The sequence below is a fragment of the Oncorhynchus gorbuscha genome, linkage group LG03 (genome assembly GCF_021184085.1).
Source record: "Oncorhynchus gorbuscha isolate QuinsamMale2020 ecotype Even-year linkage group LG03, OgorEven_v1.0, whole genome shotgun sequence".
Taxonomy (NCBI): Eukaryota; Metazoa; Chordata; class Actinopteri; order Salmoniformes; family Salmonidae; genus Oncorhynchus; species Oncorhynchus gorbuscha.
The window spans coordinates 95,550,185-95,571,124 of record NC_060175.1 but is presented as its reverse complement, the minus strand read 5'-3'; the positions used below and the strand labels follow the sequence as shown (position 1 = coordinate 95,571,124).

Here is a 20,940-nt window from a genome sequence, read left to right as displayed (position 1 = left end):
TATTAGATCTGTTGTTGGCAGTGCTGTTTCCTGAAGCATGCTCCACGTAAACTCAGGTTTAGTATATGCATCGTCACCTGAAAGCATTCTTCTTGTCACAGGTTTCTATGCCACTTTAAAACAGACCTAAGCACTTTAAACCCATTGTTTGTTTTTGTACAATATTAGGAGTGTAGCACTGAACGCTGTCTATGCTGTGGGTATGTTCTTACTGATGAAGACCTTTGGGGTCGAAATGTTGGCCTGCTGGAGCATTCAACAGTGTGCAGGTATCGATCTTTGTAACTTGATCTCACAACCAAGTGCTCTCACTGATGTCTACTTATGTCTAACCTGCGTTGTGTGTATTCCTGTGTGTCTACAGGACCGTAAGCTGACCAAGGCGGAGCAGCAGCGTTTTAAGGAGGAGGCAGAGATGCTGAAGGGGCTCCAACATCCTAACATTGTCCGTTTCTATGACTCCTGGGAGTCAGTGCTGCGAGGGAAGAAGTGCATCGTCCTGGTCACCGAACTTATGACCTCGGGGACACTCAAAACGTGGGTAGAAGACAAACACACACAGACAGACCGACATACACATGTACACCACTGCTCAGCGTCAAATAGGTTTACACCAAATGTCACGTTCTTTCAAAATCGAACCCAGAAGCAGACCAGGACAAGGAGAGTAGGAAGAAGGTGAGTATTTATTTACAAGTGAATGTGAATGGGTAGATATATCCAGGTGGCGTAGCGGGCAGCGGTGGTGAGTTGATGGGAGTAAATAGGTGGATCCACTGGGGTAGCGGAATCCTCCGGCGACCAGGCGGGAATGGGGTAAATGATCCGGGTGAGTAACTGAAGACAGAACAAACGGAGGTAAGTTTAAGGCAAGCAATACGTAACAAACAACAAAACAAATTCTATCCAACTTGAGGCTGATACTCTGGTACAACATACTGTTCATGGCTAACGATCCGGCAGGGAATGGATGTCAGGTCCGGGCTTATGAAGAGGAGAGATGATGATCAGGACCAGGTGTGCAGATAGCTGATGGGATACAGGTGCGGGTAATCAGAACTCCCAACTGGCTACATTGCCCGGCAACCAGACAGGGTGCGTTCCAGGACGCCGGAAAAAACACTCCAGGACAGAACACAGGCAAAAAACAGACTCAGGAAACGGGATTCGTGACGCCAAAGAGATGATGGCTCACTCTAGCTTCCTGTAAATTGGAACCAGTGAGTTGGCTAATCAGAGCATTCATGAGGATGTTCTCTCTGTAGAAATAAGGTCTCACTTTAAATAAAGTATTTCTCATGAAGTTTAATGAAGCATCTATATGCCTTATATAGATGCATCACAAATCACTTATAACCAAATGTGACCTACCGCCTCGCCTCGATGTAGCAACATTTTTTTACAATGGATATAATTAGAGACTCAGAGATATATAATGACATATCATACACTGCAGTTGAGGAACAATGGGAAAGTAATTCTGCTTTGAAAGTTGATAAATGTGTCACTACACTTTTGAGAAAATGGTCCTTGAATGTTTTGGTACACCTACTGGAGAGCTCTTCTTTGTCTACACCCATTCAGCATCGCTCACACCCTCTTAAGCCTTAGTTCCCACCTATCTCTTTAGGATTCACATGTGAGGCCATTTGCTAAACAGAGTGCGTCAGGTAGTGTAGTAAAGAACCATAGATATCAAGACTAAAAGTGGTGAAAGTAGTAGCCTACAATAAGGAAAAACTCCAGGTAAAGTCACACTTTATCTAGTCTTTGGTGCAGGTCATGTTGTTCTTCACATTACCGTCTCTGGTAAATACACACTATATCAAATCAAATCTAACTTTATTTGTCACATGAACAGGATACAGAAGGTGTATACAGTACAATGAAATGTATATATTTGCATAGTAGCAATATCAAAAATACAAAGTGTCCAGATAAAAAATATTGCATAAATATTTTATAATTATTAGAGATGATACTTACCCAGACACGCTTGTCTAAATTGATGGGTCACGTAAAATAAATGCTATAACAACCCTCCAGTCACATCTAGCTAAGTGGATCGGTCACTATTGTCTAGACATGGACACATGTTCAAGAAATACAATAGATGGCCGTAATCACCCGTAGACACACCTGGCTAACTTGATGGGTCATGCAATCATCTGGCAAAGTGTAGTCTTGTTTAGACATGTAGCTAGCTAGCTAAACAATGAACCATAAATCCAACTCATAGCTACAGTATAAACAGATTGTCATAGCTAGCCACCATGCATGAAATGCTGTTGTATGAATCTGCAGGTAGCTAAAGCTAACCAACTAGAGTCAGTGTTAGCTATCTAGCTAACATTAGGCTATAACTAGCAATGCAAATGGCTTTCAGAGATACTAACAATATTCCTACACAGATCATACACGTAACATTTGCTAGCTAGCTAACAGTATGCTTTAACTTGCAATGAAAACAACATTCTGACAAAATTAGAAGCGTATAATATCTGAAAATGTAGCTAGACTCTTAGCCATATACATTGATGAATGCTTCACGGCAGCATGTCTTTTCTGTTTTGTCTGTAGCTAGCTACAGCTTGTTTGATCCATTTTGTCAAGTCACTCCGGTTTACCTGTGCCAAAAGTAGTCCATCACAACTTTTTCCCACTGATATTTGTTGATAGCGCCGGCTAAATTCAGGGTATCAATGTTGTTGAGAGCAGTAGCAAGACTTGCAGTTCTCCATGGCTAACATTATATATAATATATATATAATATAATATATAATATAATATAATATATATATTAAACGTGGTAGCAAGGATTATCTACACATACTGAGCAGCTCATGTTATAAATTGAAGCGCTCTACATGGCAGACAAATCCCAACTCATCTCTTGGCATGTCCAGCCCATCCATTATCTCAGCCAATCATGGCTAGTGGGAAGGTTCCTCGCTTTTTCCGTGGCTAAACCAACTAGGCTTGCAATTTAACAATTGTATTTGTATTTACAAATGTCGTACACGCTTGTTATTAAGGCACATGAAAGTTCACATGTTCCAAAAGGCATTTCTGCTAAAACAAAACAACTAATTTTTATTTCAAAATATATATAAAATCATTCAAATGCCTCTCCTGTGAAGTAGTGACGTGCGACATACACCTAGCTTCTTGAAATGTGTCACAAATGTGGTCATACAGTCGTTCCTCCGTCGATATAAATCATAATCATTATACTGTTGACCTTAGTTATATTTTGTCCTGTCCGGTCCTGACTGCAGGTATCTAAAGCGCTTCAAGGTGATGAAGCCTAAGGTCCTGAGGAGCTGGTGTCGTCAGATCCTGAAGGGCCTCCAGTTCCTCCACACCCGGACCCCTCCCATCATTCACAGGGACCTGAAGTGTGACAACATCTTCATCACGGGCCCCACCGGCTCCGTCAAGATAGGAGACCTTGGACTGGCTACTCTCATGAGGACTTCCTTTGCTAAGAGTGTCATAGGTAACTAACGATAATCAGTTATTAGTTGTTGTCTTATGTTATGGGAAGGGTATTGACATTTCTAATGGGCCACAGGTATGTCAGAACTCTTGTGAGTAAGATTTCCAATGTATTTATTACAAATGGCAATTCATCTTGAATAGGTGCTAATGGATCTCTATGTTGTACAAATGGCTTTTAGAATCTGTGGTCACTTTGCAACATAATGAATATTTTATAAGCTGCCCCAACTCTCCAACAAGGCAGTATGATCTGTGTACAGTCTCTGCTGTGATTATTGTTGCTCTTAGGTCGAGCCCTAGTGTACTAACTTGCCACTCAAAGGGAATATTAAATGGATTTTGGCAATGAGGCCCATTATCTACTTCCCCAGAGTGGATACCATTATTATGTCTCTGTGTCCAGTATGAAGGAAGTTAGAGGTAGTTTTACGAGCCAATGCTAACTATCATTAGCGTAATGACTGGAAATCTATGGGTATCTGCTAGCATGCAAAAAAATTATTTACATTATTATTTGCATATTACACATGTACATGTGTGACATTTTACAAATATAAGTACCCAGCAAATATAAGTACCCAGCAAATATAAGTACCCAGCAAATATAAGTTCCCAGCAAATATAAGTAGCCAACAAATGATTATTCATCAGGTTATTAACCTTTTCAGTTGGCTCTGCTGTCCTGTCTTCCAGGTACTCCTGAGTTCATGGCTCCAGAGATGTACGAGGAACATTATGACGAGTCAGTGGACGTCTATGCCTTTGGGATGTGCATGCTGGAGATGGCCACCTCAGAATACCCCTACTCAGAGTGCCAGAATGCTGCACAGATCTACCGTAAAGTCACCAGCGTAAGTATGGGTTCTTGGGACTGCAGTCCATTTGCACTTTGGCTGGCCTAGTCTCTCTATTCCCTACTTCTGCAAGATCTTTCTCTTGAATGTCCTTCATAAAATTCCCTTTGTCCCTTTTGCAGTCTTGTCTTTTCCCTACTTCTGCTTGATGTCCCCCCCCCCATATTCAGTAAATTATTATACACTACATATACAAATGAGTAGATTTGACTATTTCAGCCACACCCATCGCTGACATGTGTATAAAATTGAGCACACCGCCATGCAATCTCCATAGACAAACATTGGCAGTAGAATTGCCTTACTGAAGAGCTCAGGGACGTTCAACGTGGCACCGTAATAGGATACCACCTATGCAACAAGTCAGTTTGTCAAATTTCTGCCCTGCTAGAGCTGCCCAGGTCAACTGTAAGTGCTGTTATTGTGAAGTGGAAATGTCTAGGAGCAACAACGACTCACCCGTGAAGGGGTAGACCACACAAGTTCACAGAATGGGACCGCCAAGTGCTAAAGCGCGTAACGAGTCAAAATTGTCTATCTTCGTTTGCAACACCCACTACAGAGTTCCAAACTGCCTCTTGAAGCAACATCAGCACAATAACCGTTCATCGGGAGCTTCATGAAATGGGTTTCCATGGCCAAGTGTCGGCTGGAGTGGTGTAAAGCTCGCCGCCATTGGACTCTGGAGCAGTGGAAACGCGTTCTCTGGAGTGATGAATCACGCTTCACCATCTGGCAATCCGATGAATGAATCTGGGTTTGGCAGATGCCAGGAGACGCTACCTGCCCCAATGCATAGTGCCAACTGTTAAGTTTGGTGGAGGAGGAATTGTTAGTTATGCGTAACTGGCTGTAAGGGAGTCAGGAGCAGGAGAGCATAAGGTGGGTAGCCAAAGGAGCCTTTTATTTCGGAGAACAAAACTCACGGCACTAAAATAATGACCATCATTATGTTTGAAGGAAAAAGGGGGAGGCTTGCAAGCCGAAGAACACCATCCCAACCGTGAAGCACGGGGGTGGCAGAATCATGTTGTGGGGTTGCTTTGCTGCGGCAGGGACTGGTGCACTTCACAAAATAGATGGCATCATGAGAAACAAAAATTATGTAGATATTTTGAAGCAACATTTCAAGACATCAGTCAGGAAGTTCAACCTTGGTCGCAGATGGATCTTCCTGTTAAGTATGCATAACTGGCTGTAAGGGAGTCAGGAGCAGGAGAGCAGAAGGTGGGTAGCCAAAGGAGCCTTTTATTTCGGAGAACAAAACACACGGCACTAAGAACACTAAACACAATATGGGTTGACATAACTCAGCGCAAACCAGTCTAGCGTGCACATACCCCAAACAACAAACGTTTTGCCACAAATTTGGAAGTATGCTTTGGGTCATTTGTCCATTTGGAAGACCCATTTGTGACCAAGCTTTAACTTCCTGACAGATTTCTTGAGATGTTGCTTCAATATAGACACATCATTTTCTTGCCTCATAATGCCATCTATTTTGATAAGTCCACCAGTCCCTCCTGCAGCAACGCACCCCCATAACATGATGCTGCCACCCCCATGCTTCAAGGTTGAGATGGTGTTCTTCGGCTTGCAAGCCTCCCCCTTTTTCCTCCAAACATAACGATGGTCATTATGGCCAAACAGTTCTATTTTTGTTTAATCAGGCCAGAGGACATTTCTCCCAAAAGTACGATCTTTGTCTCCATGTGCATTTTCAAACCGTAGTCTGGCTTTTTATGGCGGTTTTGAAGCAGTGGCTTCTTCCTTGCTGAGCGGCCTTTCAGGTTATGTCTTTATTGTTATGCAGGTGAATGAGGACCCAAAAGCGACTTGGCGAAAACAGAGTCTTTAATCCAGTTTAAGGAAATAGCAATACTCCTAGACAATTCGGAGCGGTAAATAAAGCATAAAAAACAATACCACTCGTAATCACGAGAACTGACTGGAGACTCGATAATAAACTGCAGGTTGCCTCGAGAAGGCACTTGACCGTAGCAGACTCAGACACCTGCTCACCACGCAGCATCTGAGGGAAACACGACACGACAGGGCGATACAAAGACACAGCACGGTGAACAAAATACAAGGATCCGACAGGGCAGAAACGGAACACAAGGGGAGAAATAGGGACTCTAATCAGGGGAAAAGATAGGGAACAGGTGTGGGAAGACTAAATGATTGATTATGGGAATAGGAACAGCTGGGAGCAGGAACGGAACGATAGAGAGAAGAGAGAGAGGGAGGGAGAGAGAAAAAGGGGAACGAACCTAAAAAGACCAGCAGGGGGAAAACGAACAGAAGGAAAAGCAAAATGACAAGACAATATAAGACAAAACATGACAGTACCCCCCCACTCACCGAGCGCCTCCTGGCGCACTCGAGGAGGAATCCTGGCGGCAACGGAGGAAATCATCAATCAGTGAACGGTCCAGCACGTCCCGAGACGGAACCCAACTCCTCTCCTCAGGACCGTAACCCTCCCAATCCACTAAGTATTGGTGACCCCGTCCCCGAGAACGCATGTCCATGATCCTACGTACCTTGTAAATAGGTGCGCTCTCGACAAGGACGGGAGGGGGGGAGGGAAGACGAACGGGGGTGCGAAGAAAGGGCTTGACACAGGAGACATGGAAGACAGGATGGACGCGACGAAGATGTCGCGGAAGAAGCAGTCGCACAGCGACAGGATTGACGACCTGGGAGACACGGAACGGACCAATGAACCGCGGAGTCAACTTACGAGAAGCTGTCGTAAGGGGAAGGTTACGAGTGGAAAGCCACACTCTCTGACCGCGACAATACCTAGGACTCTTAATCCTACGTTTATTGGCGGCTCTCACAGTCTGTGCCCTGTAACGGCAAAGTGCAGACCTCACCCTCCTCCAGGTGCGCTCACAACGTTGGACAAACGCTTGAGCGGAGGGAACGCTGGACTCGGCAAGCTGGGATGAGAACAGAGGAGGCTGGTAACCCAGACTACTCTGAAACGGAGATAACCCGGTAGCAGACGAAGGAAGCGAGTTGTGAGCGTATTCTGCCCAGGGGAGCTGTTCTGCCCAAGACGCAGGGTTTCTGAAAGAAAGGCTGCGTAGTATGCGACCAATCGTCTGATTGGCCCTCTCTGCTTGACCGTTAGACTGGGGATGAAACCCGGAAGAGAGACTGACGGACGCACCAATCAAACGACAGAACTCCCTCCAAAACTGTGACGTGAATTGCGGACCTCTGTCTGAAACGGCGTCTAACGGGAGGCCATGAATTCTGAACACATTCTCGATGATGATTTGTGCCGTCTCCTTAGCGGAAGGAAGTTTAGCGAGAGGAATGAAATGTGCCGCCTTAGAGAACCTATCGACAACCGTAAGAATCACAGTCTTCCCCGCAGACAAAGGCAGACCGGTAATGAAGTCTAGGGCGATGTGAGACCATGGTCGAGAAGGAATGGGGAGCGGTCTGAGACGACCGGCAGGAGGAGAGTTACCTGACTTAGTCTGCGCGCAGTCCGAACAAGCAGCCACGAAACGGCGCGTGTCACGCTCCTGAGTCGGCCACCAAAAGCGCTGGCGAATAGAAGCAAGAGTGCCTCGAACACCGGGATGACCAGCTAACTTGGCAGAGTGAGCCCACTGAAGAACAGCCAGACGAGTGGAAACAGGAACGAAAAGAAGGTTACTAGGACAAGCGCGCGGCGACGCAGTGTGCGTGAGTGCTTGCTTAACCTGTCTTTCAATTCCCCAGACTGTCAACCCGACAACACGCCCATAAGGAAGAATCCCCTCGGGATCAGTAGAAGCCACAGAAGAACTAAAAAGACGGGATAAGGCATCAGGCTTGGTGTTCTTGCTACCCGGACGGTAAGAAATCACAAACTCGAAACGAGCTAAAAATAACGCCCAACGAGCTTGACGAGCATTAAGTCGTTTGGCAGAACGGATGTACTCAAGGTTCTTATGGTCTGACCAAACGACAAAAGGAACGGTCGCCGCCTCCAACCACTGTCGCCATTCGCCTAGGGCTAAGCGGATGGCGAGCAGTTCGCGGTTACCCACATCATAGTTGCGTTCAGATGGCGACAGGCGATGAGAAAAATAAGCGCAAGGATGAACCCTATCGTCAGACTGGAAGCGCTGGGATAGAATGGCTCCCACGCCTACCTCTGAAGCGTCAACCTCGACAATGAATTGTCTAGTGACGTCAGGAGTAACGAGGATAGGAGCGGACGTAAAACGTTCTTTTAGAAGATCAAAAGCTCCCTGGGCGGAACCGGACCACTTAAAACACGTCTTGACAGAAGTAAGAGCTGTGAGAGGGGCAGCAACTTGACCGAAATTACGAATGAAACGCCGATAGAAATTAGCGAAACCTAGAAAGCGCTGCAACTCGACACGTGACCTAGGAACGGGCCACTCACTGACAGCTTGGACCTTAGCGGAATCCATCTGAATGCCTTCAGCGGAAATAACGGAACCGAGAAAAGTAACGGAGGAGACATGAAAAGAGCACTTCTCAGCCTTCACGTAGAGACAATTCTCTAAAAGGCGCTGGAGAACACGTCGAACGTGCTGAACATGAATCTCGAGTGACGGTGAAAAAATCAGGATATCGTCAAGGTAGACAAAAACAAAGATGTTCAGCATGTCTCTCAGAACATCATTAACTAATGCCTGAAAAACAGCTGGCGCATTGGCGAGACCAAACGGCAGAACCCGGTACTCAAAATGCCCTAACGGAGTGTTAAACGCCGTTTTCCACTCGTCCCCCTCTCTGATGCGCACGAGATGGTAAGCGTTACGAAGGTCCAACTTAGTAAAGCACCTGGCTCCCTGCAGAATCTCGAAGGCTGATGACATAAGGGGAAGCGGATAACGATTCTTAACCGTTATGTCATTCAGCCCTCGATAATCCACGCAGGGGCGCAGAGTACCGTCCTTTTTCTTAACAAAAAAAAACCCCGCCCCGGCCGGAGAGGAAGAAGGCACTATGGTACCGGCGTCAAGAGACACAGACAAATAATCCTCGAGAGCCTTACGTTCGGGAGCCGACAGAGAGTATAGTCTACCCCGAGGAGGAGTGGTTCCCGGAAGGAGATCAATACTACAATCATACGACCGGTGAGGAGGAAGGGAGTTGGCTCGGGACCGACTGAAGACCGTGCGCAGATCATGATATTCCTCCGGCACTCCTGTCAAATCGCCAGGTTCCTCCTGAGAAGTGGGGACAGAAGAAATGGGAGGGATGGCAGACATTAAACACTTCACATGACAAGAAACGTTCCAGGATAGGATAGAATTACTAGACCAATTAATAGAAGGATTATGACATACTAGCCAGGGATGACCCAAAACAACAGGTGTAAAAGGTGAACGAAAAATCAAAAAGAAATAGTCTCACTGTGGTTACCAGATACTGTGAGGGTTAAAGGTAGTGTCTCAAATCTGATACAGGGAAGATGACTACCATCTAAGGCGAACATGGGCGTAGGCTTGTCTAACTGTCTGAAAGGAATGTCATGTTTCCGAGCCCATGCTTCGTCCATGAAACAACCCTCAGCCCCAGAGTCTATCAAGGCACTGCATGTAGCACCCGAACCGGTCCAGCGTAGATGGACCGACATAGTAGTACAGGATCTAGATGGAGAGACCTGAGTAGTAGCGCTCACCAGTAGCCCTCCGCTTACTGATGAGCTCTGGCTTTTACTGGACATGAATTGACAAAATGTCCATCAAATCCGCAATAGAGGCACAGGCGGTTGGTGATCCTCCGTTCCCTCTCCTTAGTCGAGATGCGAATACCTCCCAGCTGCATGGGCTCAGTCTCTGAGCCAGAGGAGGGAGATGGTTGCGATGCGGAGCAGGGAAACACCGTTGACGCGAGCTCTCTTCCACGAGCTTGGTGACGAAGATCTACCCGTCGTTCTATGCGGATGGCGAGAGCAATCAAAGAGTCCACACTGGAAGGAACCTCCCGGGAGAGAATCTCATCTTTAACCACTGCGTGGAGTCCCTCCAGAAAACGAGCGAGCAGCGCCGGCTCGTTCCAGTCACTAGAGGCAGCAAGAGTGCGAAACTCTATAGAGTAATCCGTTATGGATCGATCACCTTGGCATAGGGAAGCCAGGGCCCTAGAAGCCTCCCTACCAAAAACTGAACGGTCAAAAACCCGAATCATCTCCTCTTTAAAGTTCTGGTAATTGTTTGAACAATCAGCCCTTGCCTCCCAGATAGCTGTGCCCCACTCTCGAGCCCGGCCAGTAAGGAGTGAAATGACGTAAGCAACCCGAGCTCTCTCTCTAGAGTATGTGTTGGGTTGGAGAGAGAACACAATATCACACTGGGTGAGAAAGGAGCGGCACTCCTTGGGCTGCCCGGAGTAGCAAGGTGGGTTATTAACCCTAGGTTCCGGAGGCTCGGCAGACCAGGAAGTAACAGGTGGCACGAGACGAAGACTCTGGAACTGTCCAGAGAGGTCGGAAACCTGAGCGGCCAGGTTCTCCATGGCATGACGAGCAGCAGACAATTCCTGCTCGTGTCTGCCGAGCATGGCTCCTTGGATCTCGACGGCAGTGTTACGAGCGTCTGTAGTCGCTGGGTCCATTCTTTGGTCGGATCCTTCTGTTATGCAGGTGAATGAGGACCCAAAAGCGACTTGGCGAAAACAGAGTCTTTAATCCAGTTTAAGGAAATAGCAATACTCCTAGACAATTCGGAGCGGTAAATAAAGCATAAAAAACAATACCACTCGTAATCACGAGAACTGACTGGAGACTCGATAATAAACTGCAGGTTGCCTCAAGAAGGCACTTGACCGTAGCAGACTCAGACACCTGCTCACCACGCAGCATCTGAGGGAAACACGACACGACAGGGCGATACAAAGACACAGCACGGTGAACAAAATACAAGGATCCGACAGGGCAGAAACGGAACACAAGGGGAGAAATAGGGACTCTAATCAGGGAAAAAGATAGGGAACAGGTGTGGGAAGACTAAATGATTGATTAGGGGAATAGGAACAGCTGGGAGCAGGAACGGAACGATAGAGAGAAGAGAGAGAGGGAGGGAGAGAGAAAAAGGGGAACGAACCTAAAAAGACCAGCAGGGGGAAAACGAACAGAAGGAAAAGCAAAATGACAAGACAATATAAGACAAAACATGACATTTATAGGACTCATTTTACTGTGGATATAGATACTTTTGTACCTGTTTCCTCCAGCGTCTTCACAAGGTCCTTTGCTGTTATTCTGGGATTGATTTGCACTTTTTTGCACCGAAGTACGTTCATCTCTAGGAGACAGAACGCATCTCCTTCCTGAGCGGTATGACGGCTGCGTGGTCCCATGGTGTTTATACTTGCGTACTATTGTTTGTACAGATGAATGTGGTACCTTCAGGCATTTGGAAATTGCTTCCAAGGATGAACCTGACTTGTGGAGGTCTACAATTCTTTTAAGAGATCTTTGCTGAAATGTTTTGATTTTCCCATGATGTCAACCAAAGAGCCACTTTGTTCGAGGCACTGTGTACACCTCCAATTGACTCAAATGATGTCAATTAGCCTATCAGTGTTATGCAGGTGAAAGAGGACCCAAACGCGACTTAACAGAAACAGAGTTTATTAATGTTCAAAACGGAATAACTGAAATCCTCTAGATTTGTAGAGGGGAAAACAACTGGAGAAGCGGCCACAGACTGCAGGTCCTTTCGGGTAGGGCAGGCAGGCCGTAGTCGACTGAGACACCTGCTCACACGCAGCGTCTGATGAAGGCACAAAACACGACAGGACAGGGTGATACACAATCACGGCAAAAAACACGACAGGACAGGGCGAAACGCAATCACAGCATGGTGAATACAATACAAGGAACCGACGGAACAGGAACGGATCACAAAGGAATAAATAGGGAGTCTAATCAGGGGAAAGGATCGGGAACAGGTGTGGGAAGACTAAATGATGATTAGGGGAATAGGAACAGCTGGGAGCAGGAACGGAACGACAGAGAGAAGAGAGAGCGAGAGAGTGAGAGAGGGAGGGGGAGAGAGAGGGATAGAACCAAACAAGACCAGCAGAGGGAAACGAATAGCATGGGGAGCACAGGGACAAGACATGACAATAAATGACAAACATGACAGTACCCCCCCACTCACCGAGCGCCTCCTGGCGCACTCGAGGAGGAATCCTGGCGGCAACGGAGGAAATCATCGATGAGCGAACGGTCCAGCACGTCCCGAGACGGAACCCAACTCCTCTCCTCAGGACCGTAACCCTCCCAATCCACTAGGTATTGGTGACCCCGTCCCGAGAACGCATGTCCATAATTTTATGTACCTTGTAAATAGGTGCGCTCTCGACAAGGACGGGAGGGGGGAGGGAAGACGAACGGGGGTGCGAAGAAAGGGCTTAACACAGGAGACATGGAAGACAGGATGGACGCGACGAAGATGTCGCGGAAGAAGCAGTCGCACAGCGACAGGATTGACGACCTGGGAGACACGGAACGGACCAATGAACCGCGGAGTCAACTTACGAGAAGCTGTCGTAAGAGGAAGGTTGCGAGTGGAAAGCCACACTCTCTGGCCGCAACAATACCTTGGACTCTTAATCCTGCGTTTATTGGCGGCTCTCACCGTCTGTGCCCTGTAACGGCAAAGTGCAGACCTCACCCTCCTCCAGGTGCGCTCACAACGTTGGACAAACGCTTGAGCGGAGGGAACGCTGGACTCGGCAAGCTGGGATGAGAACAGAGGAGGCTGGTAACCCAGACTACTCTGAAACGGAGATAACCCGGTAGCAGACGAAGGAAGCGAATTGTGAGCGTATTCTGCCCAGGGGAGCTGTTCTGCCCAAGACGCAGGGTTTCTGAAAGAAAGGCTGCGTAGTATGCGACCAATCGTCTGATTGGCCCTCTCTGCTTGACCGTTAGACTGGGGATGAAACCCGGAAGAGAGACTGACGGACGCACCAATCAAACGACAGAACTCCCTCCAAAACTGTGACGTGAATTGCGGACCTCTGTCTGAAACGGCGTCTAACGGGAGGCCATGAATTCTGAATACATTCTCAATAATGATTTGTGCCGTCTCCTTAGCGGAAGGAAGTTTAGCGAGGGGAATGAAATGTGCCGCCTTAGAGAACCTATCGACAACCGTCAGAATCACAGTCTTCCCCGCAGACAAAGGCAGACCGGTAATGAAGTCTAAGGCAATGTGAGACCATGGTCGAGAAGGAATGGGGAGCGGTCTGAGACGACCGGCAGGAGGAGAGTTACCCGACTTAGTCTGCGCGCAGTCCGAACAGGCAGCCACGAAACGGCGCGTGTCACGCTCCTGAGTCGGCCACCAAAAGCGCTGGCGAATAGACGCAAGAGTGCCTCGAACACCGGGATGACCCGCTAACTTGGCAGAGTGAGCCCACTGAAGAACAGCCAGACGAGTGGAAACAGGAACGAAAAGGAGGTTACTAGGACAAGCGCGCGGCGACGCAGTGTGCGTGAGTGCTTGCTTAACCTGTCTTTCAATTCCCCAGACTGTTAACCCGACAACACGCCCATAAGGAAGAATCCCTCGGGATCAGTAGAAGCCACAGAAGAACTAAACAGACGGGATAAGGCATCAGGCTTGGTGTTCTTGCTACCCGGACGGTAAGAAATCACAAACTCGAAACGAGCGAAAAACAACGCCCAACGAGCTTGACGGGCATTAAGTCGTTTGGCAGAACGGATGTACTCAAGGTTCTTATGGTCTGTCCAAACGACAAAAGGAACGGTCGCCCCCTCCAACCACTGTCGCCATTCGCCTAGGGCTAAGCGGATGGCGAGCAGTTCACGGTTACCCACATCATAGTTGCGCTCAGATGGCGACAGGCGATGAGAAAAATAAGCGCAAGGATGAACCTTTCGTCAGACTGGAAGCGCTGGGATAGAATGGCTCCCACGCCTACCTCTGAAGCGTCAACCTCGACAATGAATTGTCTAGTGACGTCAGGAGTAACGAGGATAGGAGCGGACGTAAAACGTTCTTTTAGAAGATCAAAAGCTCCCTGGGCGGAACCGGACCACTTAAAACACGTCTTGACAGAAGTAAGAGCTGTGAGAGGGGCAGCAACTTGACCGAAATTACGAATGAAACGCCGATAGAAATTAGCGAAACCTAAAAAGCGCTGCAACTCGACACGTGACCTTGGAACGGGCCAATCACTGACAGCTTGGACCTTAGCGGAATCCATCTGAATGCCTTCAGCGGAAATAACGGAACCGAGAAAAGTAACGGAGGAGACATGAAAAGAGCACTTCTCAGCCTTTACGTAGAGACAATTCTCTAAAAGGCGCTGTAGAACACGTCGAACGTGCTGAACATGAATCTCGAGTGACGGAGAAAAAATCAGGATATCGTCAAGATAGACAAAAACAAAAATGTTCAGCATGTCTCTCAGAACATCATTAACTAATGCCTGAAAAACAGCTGGCGCATTGGCGAGACCGAACGGCAGAACCCGGTACTCAAAATGCCCTAACGGAGTATTAAACGCCGTTTTTTCCACTCGTCCCCCTCTCTGATGCGCACGAGATGGTAAGCGTTACGAAGGTCCCCACCTGGCTCCCTGCAGAATCTCGAAGGCTGATGACATAAGGGAAGCGGATAACGATTCTTAACCGTTATGTCATTCAGCCCTCGATAATCCACGCAGGGGCGCAGAGTACCGTCCTTCTTCTTAACAAAAAGAACCCCGCCCCGGCCGGAGAGGAAGAAGGCACTATGGTACCGGCGTCAAGAGACACAGACAAATAATCCTCGAGAGCCTTACGTTCGGGAGCCGACAGAGAGTATAGTCTACCTCGAGGAGGAGTGGTCCCCGGAAGGAGATCAATACTACAATCATACGACCGGTGAGGAGGAAGGGAGTTGGCTCGGGACCGACTGAAGACCGTGCGCAGATCATGATATTCCTCCGGCACTCCTGTCAAATCGCCAAGTTCCTCCTGAGAAGTAGGGACAGAAGAAACGGGAGGGATGGCAGACATTAAACACTTCACATGACAAGAAACGTTCCAGGATAGGATAGAATTACTAGACCAATTAATAGAAGGATTATGACATACTAGCCAGGGATGACCCAAAACAACAGGTGTAAACGGTGAACGGAAAATCAAAAAAGAAATAGTCTCACTGTGGTTACCAGATACTGTGAGGGTTAAAGGTAGTGTCTCAAATCTGATACTGGGAAGATGACTACCATCTAAGGCGAACATGGGCGTAGGCTTATCTAACTCTCTGAAAGGAATGTCATGTTTCCGAACCCAGTCCATGAAACAACCCTCAGCCCCAGAGTCTATCAAGGCACTACATGTAGCGCCCGAACCAGTCCAGCGTAGGTGGACCGACAAAGTAGTACAGGACTTTGATGGAGAGACTTGAGTAGTTGCGCTCACCTGTAGCCCTCCGCTTACAGATGAGCTCTGGCTTTTACTGGACATGAATTAACGAAATGTCCAGCAACTCCACAATAGAGGCACAGGCGGTTGGTGATCCTCCGTTCCCTCTCCTTATTCGAGATGCGAATCCCTCCCAGCTGCATGGGCTCAGTCTCAAAGCCAGAGGGGGAGATGGTTGCGATGCGGAGCAGGGAAACACCGTTGATGCGAGCTCTCTTCCACAGCCCGGTGACGAAGATCTACCCGTCGTTCTATGCGGATGGCGAGAGCAATCAAAGAGTCCACATCTGAAGGAACCTCCCGGGAGAGAATCTCATCCTTAACCACAGCGTGGAGTCCCTCCAGAAAACGAGCGAGCAGCGCCGGCTCGTTCCACTCACTAGAGGCAGCAAGAGTGCGAAACTCAATGGAATAATCCGTTATGGACCGTTCACCTTGGCATAAGGAAGCCAGGGCCCTAGAAGCCTCCCCACCAAAAACTGAACGGTCAAAAAACCCGAATCATCTCCTCTTTAAAGTTCTGGAAATCGTTAGAGCAAACAGCCCTTGCCTCCCAGATAGCTGTGCCCCATTCTCGAGCCCGGCCAGTAAGGAGTGAAATGACGTAAGCAACCCGAGCTCTCTCTCTAGAGTATGTGTTGGGTTGGAGAGAGAACACAATCTCACACTGCGTGAGAAAGGAGCGGCACTCAGTGGGCTGCCCGGAGTAGCAAGGTGGGTTATTAACCCTAGGTTCTGGAGGCTCGGCAGGCCAGGAAGTAACAGGTGGCACGAGACGTAGACTCTGGAACTGTCCAGAGAGGTCGGAAACCTGAGCAGCCAGGTTTTCCACGGCCTGGCGAGCAGCGGACAATTCCTGCTCGTGTCTGCCGAGCATGGCTCCTTGGATCTCGACGGCAGTGTAACGAGCGTCTGAAGTCGCTGGGTCCATTCCTTGGTCGGTTCCTTCTGTTATGCAGGTGAAAGAGGACCCAAACGCGACTTAACAGAAACAGAGTTTATTAATGTTCAAAACGGAATAACTGAAATCCTCTAGATTTGTAGAGGGGAAAACAACTGGAGAAGCGGCCACAGACTGCAGGTCGGGTAGGCGCAGGCCGTAGTCGACTGAGACACCTGCTCACACGCAGCGTCTGATGAAGGCACAAAACACGACAGGACAGGGTGATACACAATCACGGCAAAAACACGACAGGACAGGGCGAAACGCAATCACAGCATGGTGAATACAATACAAGGAACCGACGGAACAGGAACGGATCACAAAGGAATAAATAGGGAGTCTAATCAGGGGAAAGGATCGGGAACAGGTGTGGGAAGACTAAATGATGATTAGGGGAATAGGAACAGCTGGGAGCAGGAACGGAACGACAGAGAGAAGAGAGAGCGAGAGAGTGAGAGAGGGAGGGGGAGAGAGAGGGATAGAACCAAACAAGACCAGCAGAGGGAAACGAATAGCATGGGGAGCACAGGGACAAGACATGACAATAAATGACAAACATGACAATCAGAAGCTTCTAAAGCCATGACATCTTTTTTTCTGGAATTTTCCAAGCTGTTTAAAGGCACAGTCAACTTAGTGTATGTTAACTTCTCACCCACTGGATTTGTGATACAGTGAATTATAAGTGAAATAATCTGTCTGTAAACAATTGTTGGAAAAATGACTTGTGTCATGCACATAGTACATAGTACCTTGTGGAGTGGTTGAAAAATTAGTTTTAATGACTCCAACCTAAGTGTATGTAAACCTCCGACTTCAACTGTATATTACTGCCCGTGTAGGACGGAGTAGTCCCATCGTCTAAGGTATATTATTGTCCATGTAGGACAGAGTAGTCCCACCTAAGGTATATTATTGTCCATGTAGGACAGAGTAGTCCCACCTAAGGTATATTATTGTCCATGTAGGACAGAGTAGTCCCACCTAAGGTATATTATTGTCCATGTAGGACAGAGTAGTCCCACCTAAGGTATATTATTGTCCATGTAGGACAGAGTAGTCCCACCTAAGGTATATTACTGTCCATATAGGACAGAGTAGTCCCACCTAAGGTATATTATTGTCCATGTAGGACGGAGTAGTCCCATCGTCTAAGGTATATTATTGTCCATGTAGGACAGAGTAGTCCCATCTAAGGTATATTATTGTCCATGTAGGACAGAGTAGTCCCATCGTCTAAGGTATATTATTGTCCATGTAGGACAGAGTAGTCCCATCTAAGGTATATTATTGTCCATGTAGGACAGAGTAGTCCCATCTAAGGTATATTATTGTCCATGTAGGACGGAGTAGTCCCATCTAAGGTATATTATTGTCCATGTAGGACAGAGTAGTCCCATCTAAGGTATATTATTGTCCATGTAGGACAGAGTAGTCCCATCGTCTAAGGTATATTATTGTCCATGTAGGACAGAGTAGTCCCATCTAAGGTATATTATTGTCCATGTAGGACAGAGTAGTCCCATCGTCTAAGGTATATTATTGTCCATGTAGGACAGAGTAGTCCCATCTAAGGTATATTATTGTCCATGTAGGACAGAGTAGTCCCATCGTCTAAGGTATATTATTGTCCATGTAGGACAGAGTAGTCCCACCTAAGGTATATTATTGTCCATGTAGGACGGAGTAGTCCCATCGTCTAAGGTATATTATTGTCCATGTAGGACAGAGTAGTCCCATCTAAGGTATATTATTGTCCATGTAGGACAGAGTAGTCCCATCTAAGGTATATTATTGTCCATGTAGGACAGAGTAGTCCCATCGTCTAAGGTATATTATTGTCCATGTAGGACAGAGTAGTCCCATCTAAGGTATATTATTGTCCATGTAGGACAGAGTAGTCCCATCTAAGGTATATTATTGTCCATGTAGGACGGAGTAGTCCCATCTAAGGTATATTATTGTCCATGTAGGACAGAGTAGTCCCATCTAAGGTATATTATTGTCCATGTAGGACAGAGTAGTCCCATCGTCTAAGGTATATTATTGTCCATGTAGGACAGAGTAGTCCCATCTAAGGTATATTATTGTCCATGTAGGACAGAGTAGTCCCATCGTCTAAGGTATATTATTGTCCATGTAGGACAGAGTAGTCCCATCTAAGGTATATTATTGTCCATGTAGGACAGAGTAGTCCCATCGTCTAAGGTATATTATTGTCCATGTAGGACAGAGTAGTCCCATCTAAGGTATATTATTGTCCATATAGGACAGAGTAGTCCCATCTAAGGTATATTATTGTCCATGTAGGACAGAGTAGTCCCATCTAAGGTATATTATTGTCCATGTAGGACAGAGTAGTCCCATCTAAGGTATATTATTGTCCATGTAGGACAGAGTAGTCCCATCTAAGGTATATTATTGTCCATATAGGACAGAGTAGTCCCATCTAAGGTATATTATTGTCCATGTAGGACAGAGTAGTCCCATCTAAGGTATATTACTGTCCATATAGGACAGAGTAGTCCCATCGTCTAAGGTATATTATTGTCCATGTAGGACAGAGTAGTCCCATCGTCTAAGGTATATTACTGTCCATATAGGACAGAGTAGTCCCATCTAAGGTATATTATTGTCCATGTAGGACGGAGTAGTCCCATCGTCTAAGGTATATTACTGTCCATATAGGACAGAGTAGTCCCATCATCTCAATTATTGTATGTTCTATCACCCCCCCCCCCCCCCCCCACTCGTCGTCATCTGTTTCTCTCTCTCTACTCTCACTGTACCTCTATCTCTCTTTCCCTCTCTGTCTACAGGGTATAAAACCAGCCAGCTTTGATAAAGTCAATGACCCAGAGATTAAAGAGATCATTGAGTGCTGCATCCGCCAAGACAAGAATCAGAGGTAAGCAGTTTTACCTCCCCACTCTCTTTCTCTCTCACTCTGTCTGTCTTTCTGTCTCTGTCTCTCTCAATTCTATTGAATTTCAATTTAAGGGCTGTATTGGCATGGGAAACATATGTTAACATTGTAAAATTACGTGATGTAGATAATAAACAAAAGTGAAATAAACAATAAAAATGAACAGTAAACATTACACTGACAAAAGTTTCTCTCTCTCTCTCATAATAAGGACGAGTGCTTATTTTAAAAATTCATTCGGTGGACTGTCTAAAGTGATTAGTACCGCTGACCCCGGCACACATACCAGATCAGGCATGGGTTCAACTCCAGCCCACTGCCCTTCTGACTTGCCCCTCTCCTACTGTTCCTGTCATCTCTTCTTCACTGTCTTATCCAATTAAAGGAAAGAAGTGGGAATTTGTTCTTTGCTTGATGTGTTCTCTCTCTCTGCAGGCTGTCCATCCGGGACCTGTTGACCCACGCCTTCTTTGGGGAGGACACTGGGGTGCGTGTGGAGCTGGCGGAGGAGGACATGGGGTATCAGGAGTGTCTGGCCCTCAGGATCTGGGTGGAGGATCCCAAGAAGCTGAAGGGCAAACACAAAGACAACGAGGCCATTGAGTTCAGTTATGACCTGGAGAATGACAGCGCAGAAGAGGTGGCTCTGGAGATGGTGAGAGAGGTGGAGAGAGAGAGGAGGGGTGGGAGGTACCTAGAGAGCGACAGTGCTGAGGAACTAGAGGGGATGGTGAGAGAGGGGGAGAGAGAGAGGAGGGGTGGGAGGTACCTAGAGAGTGACAGTGCTGAGGAACTAGAGGGGGAAGGAGAGGGGATGGTGAGAGAGGGGGAGAGAGAGGGGAGGGGTGGGAGGTACCTAGAGAGCGACAGTGCTGAGGAACTAGAGAGGGAAGGAGAGGGGATGGTGAGAGAGGGGGAGAGAGAGAGGAGGGGTGGGAGGTACCTAGAGAGCGACAGTGCTGAGGAACTAGAGTGGGAAGGATAGGGGATGGTGAGAGCGGGGGAGAGAGAGAGATGGTGAGACATTGATACCCTTTTCAGACTATGGTACCAACCCGAAACGTACTCTGCACGTTATTTTTTATTTGAGATTGTCCTTTCTAGCATGGCCCCAGGCCAGCACAGTACAGTACAGTACAGTAAAGGTCGGCTCAGCTCATTAGTGTGAAAATGATATGAGAGAGAGCAGTGCAGGTCGGAACAGGAATAACTAGGGCTTCTCAGAGAACTACAGGGAAGGTGAGAGGGCCACAGGAAAGGTGGGGTCTGGAGTTGCTTTGAT

The 20,940-nt window shown here is 47.2% G+C and overlaps 1 protein-coding gene across 3 annotated transcripts in view; it reads left to right on the top strand.

Moving 5' to 3' along the window:
- Positions 1–20,940, top strand: part of LOC124032298 (serine/threonine-protein kinase WNK3-like) — a 113,350-nt gene that overhangs the window by 52,421 nt on the left and 39,989 nt on the right. For all 3 annotated transcript variants that reach the window (XM_046344586.1, XM_046344587.1, XM_046344585.1), the window contains exons 3-7: positions 365–537; positions 3,279–3,499; positions 4,195–4,352; positions 19,552–19,640; positions 20,094–20,313. In XM_046344586.1, coding sequence (XP_046200542.1) covers positions 365–537; positions 3,279–3,499; positions 4,195–4,352; positions 19,552–19,640; positions 20,094–20,313 — 861 coding nt within the window. The remainder of the gene's footprint in view (positions 1–364; positions 538–3,278; positions 3,500–4,194; positions 4,353–19,551; positions 19,641–20,093; positions 20,314–20,940) is intronic.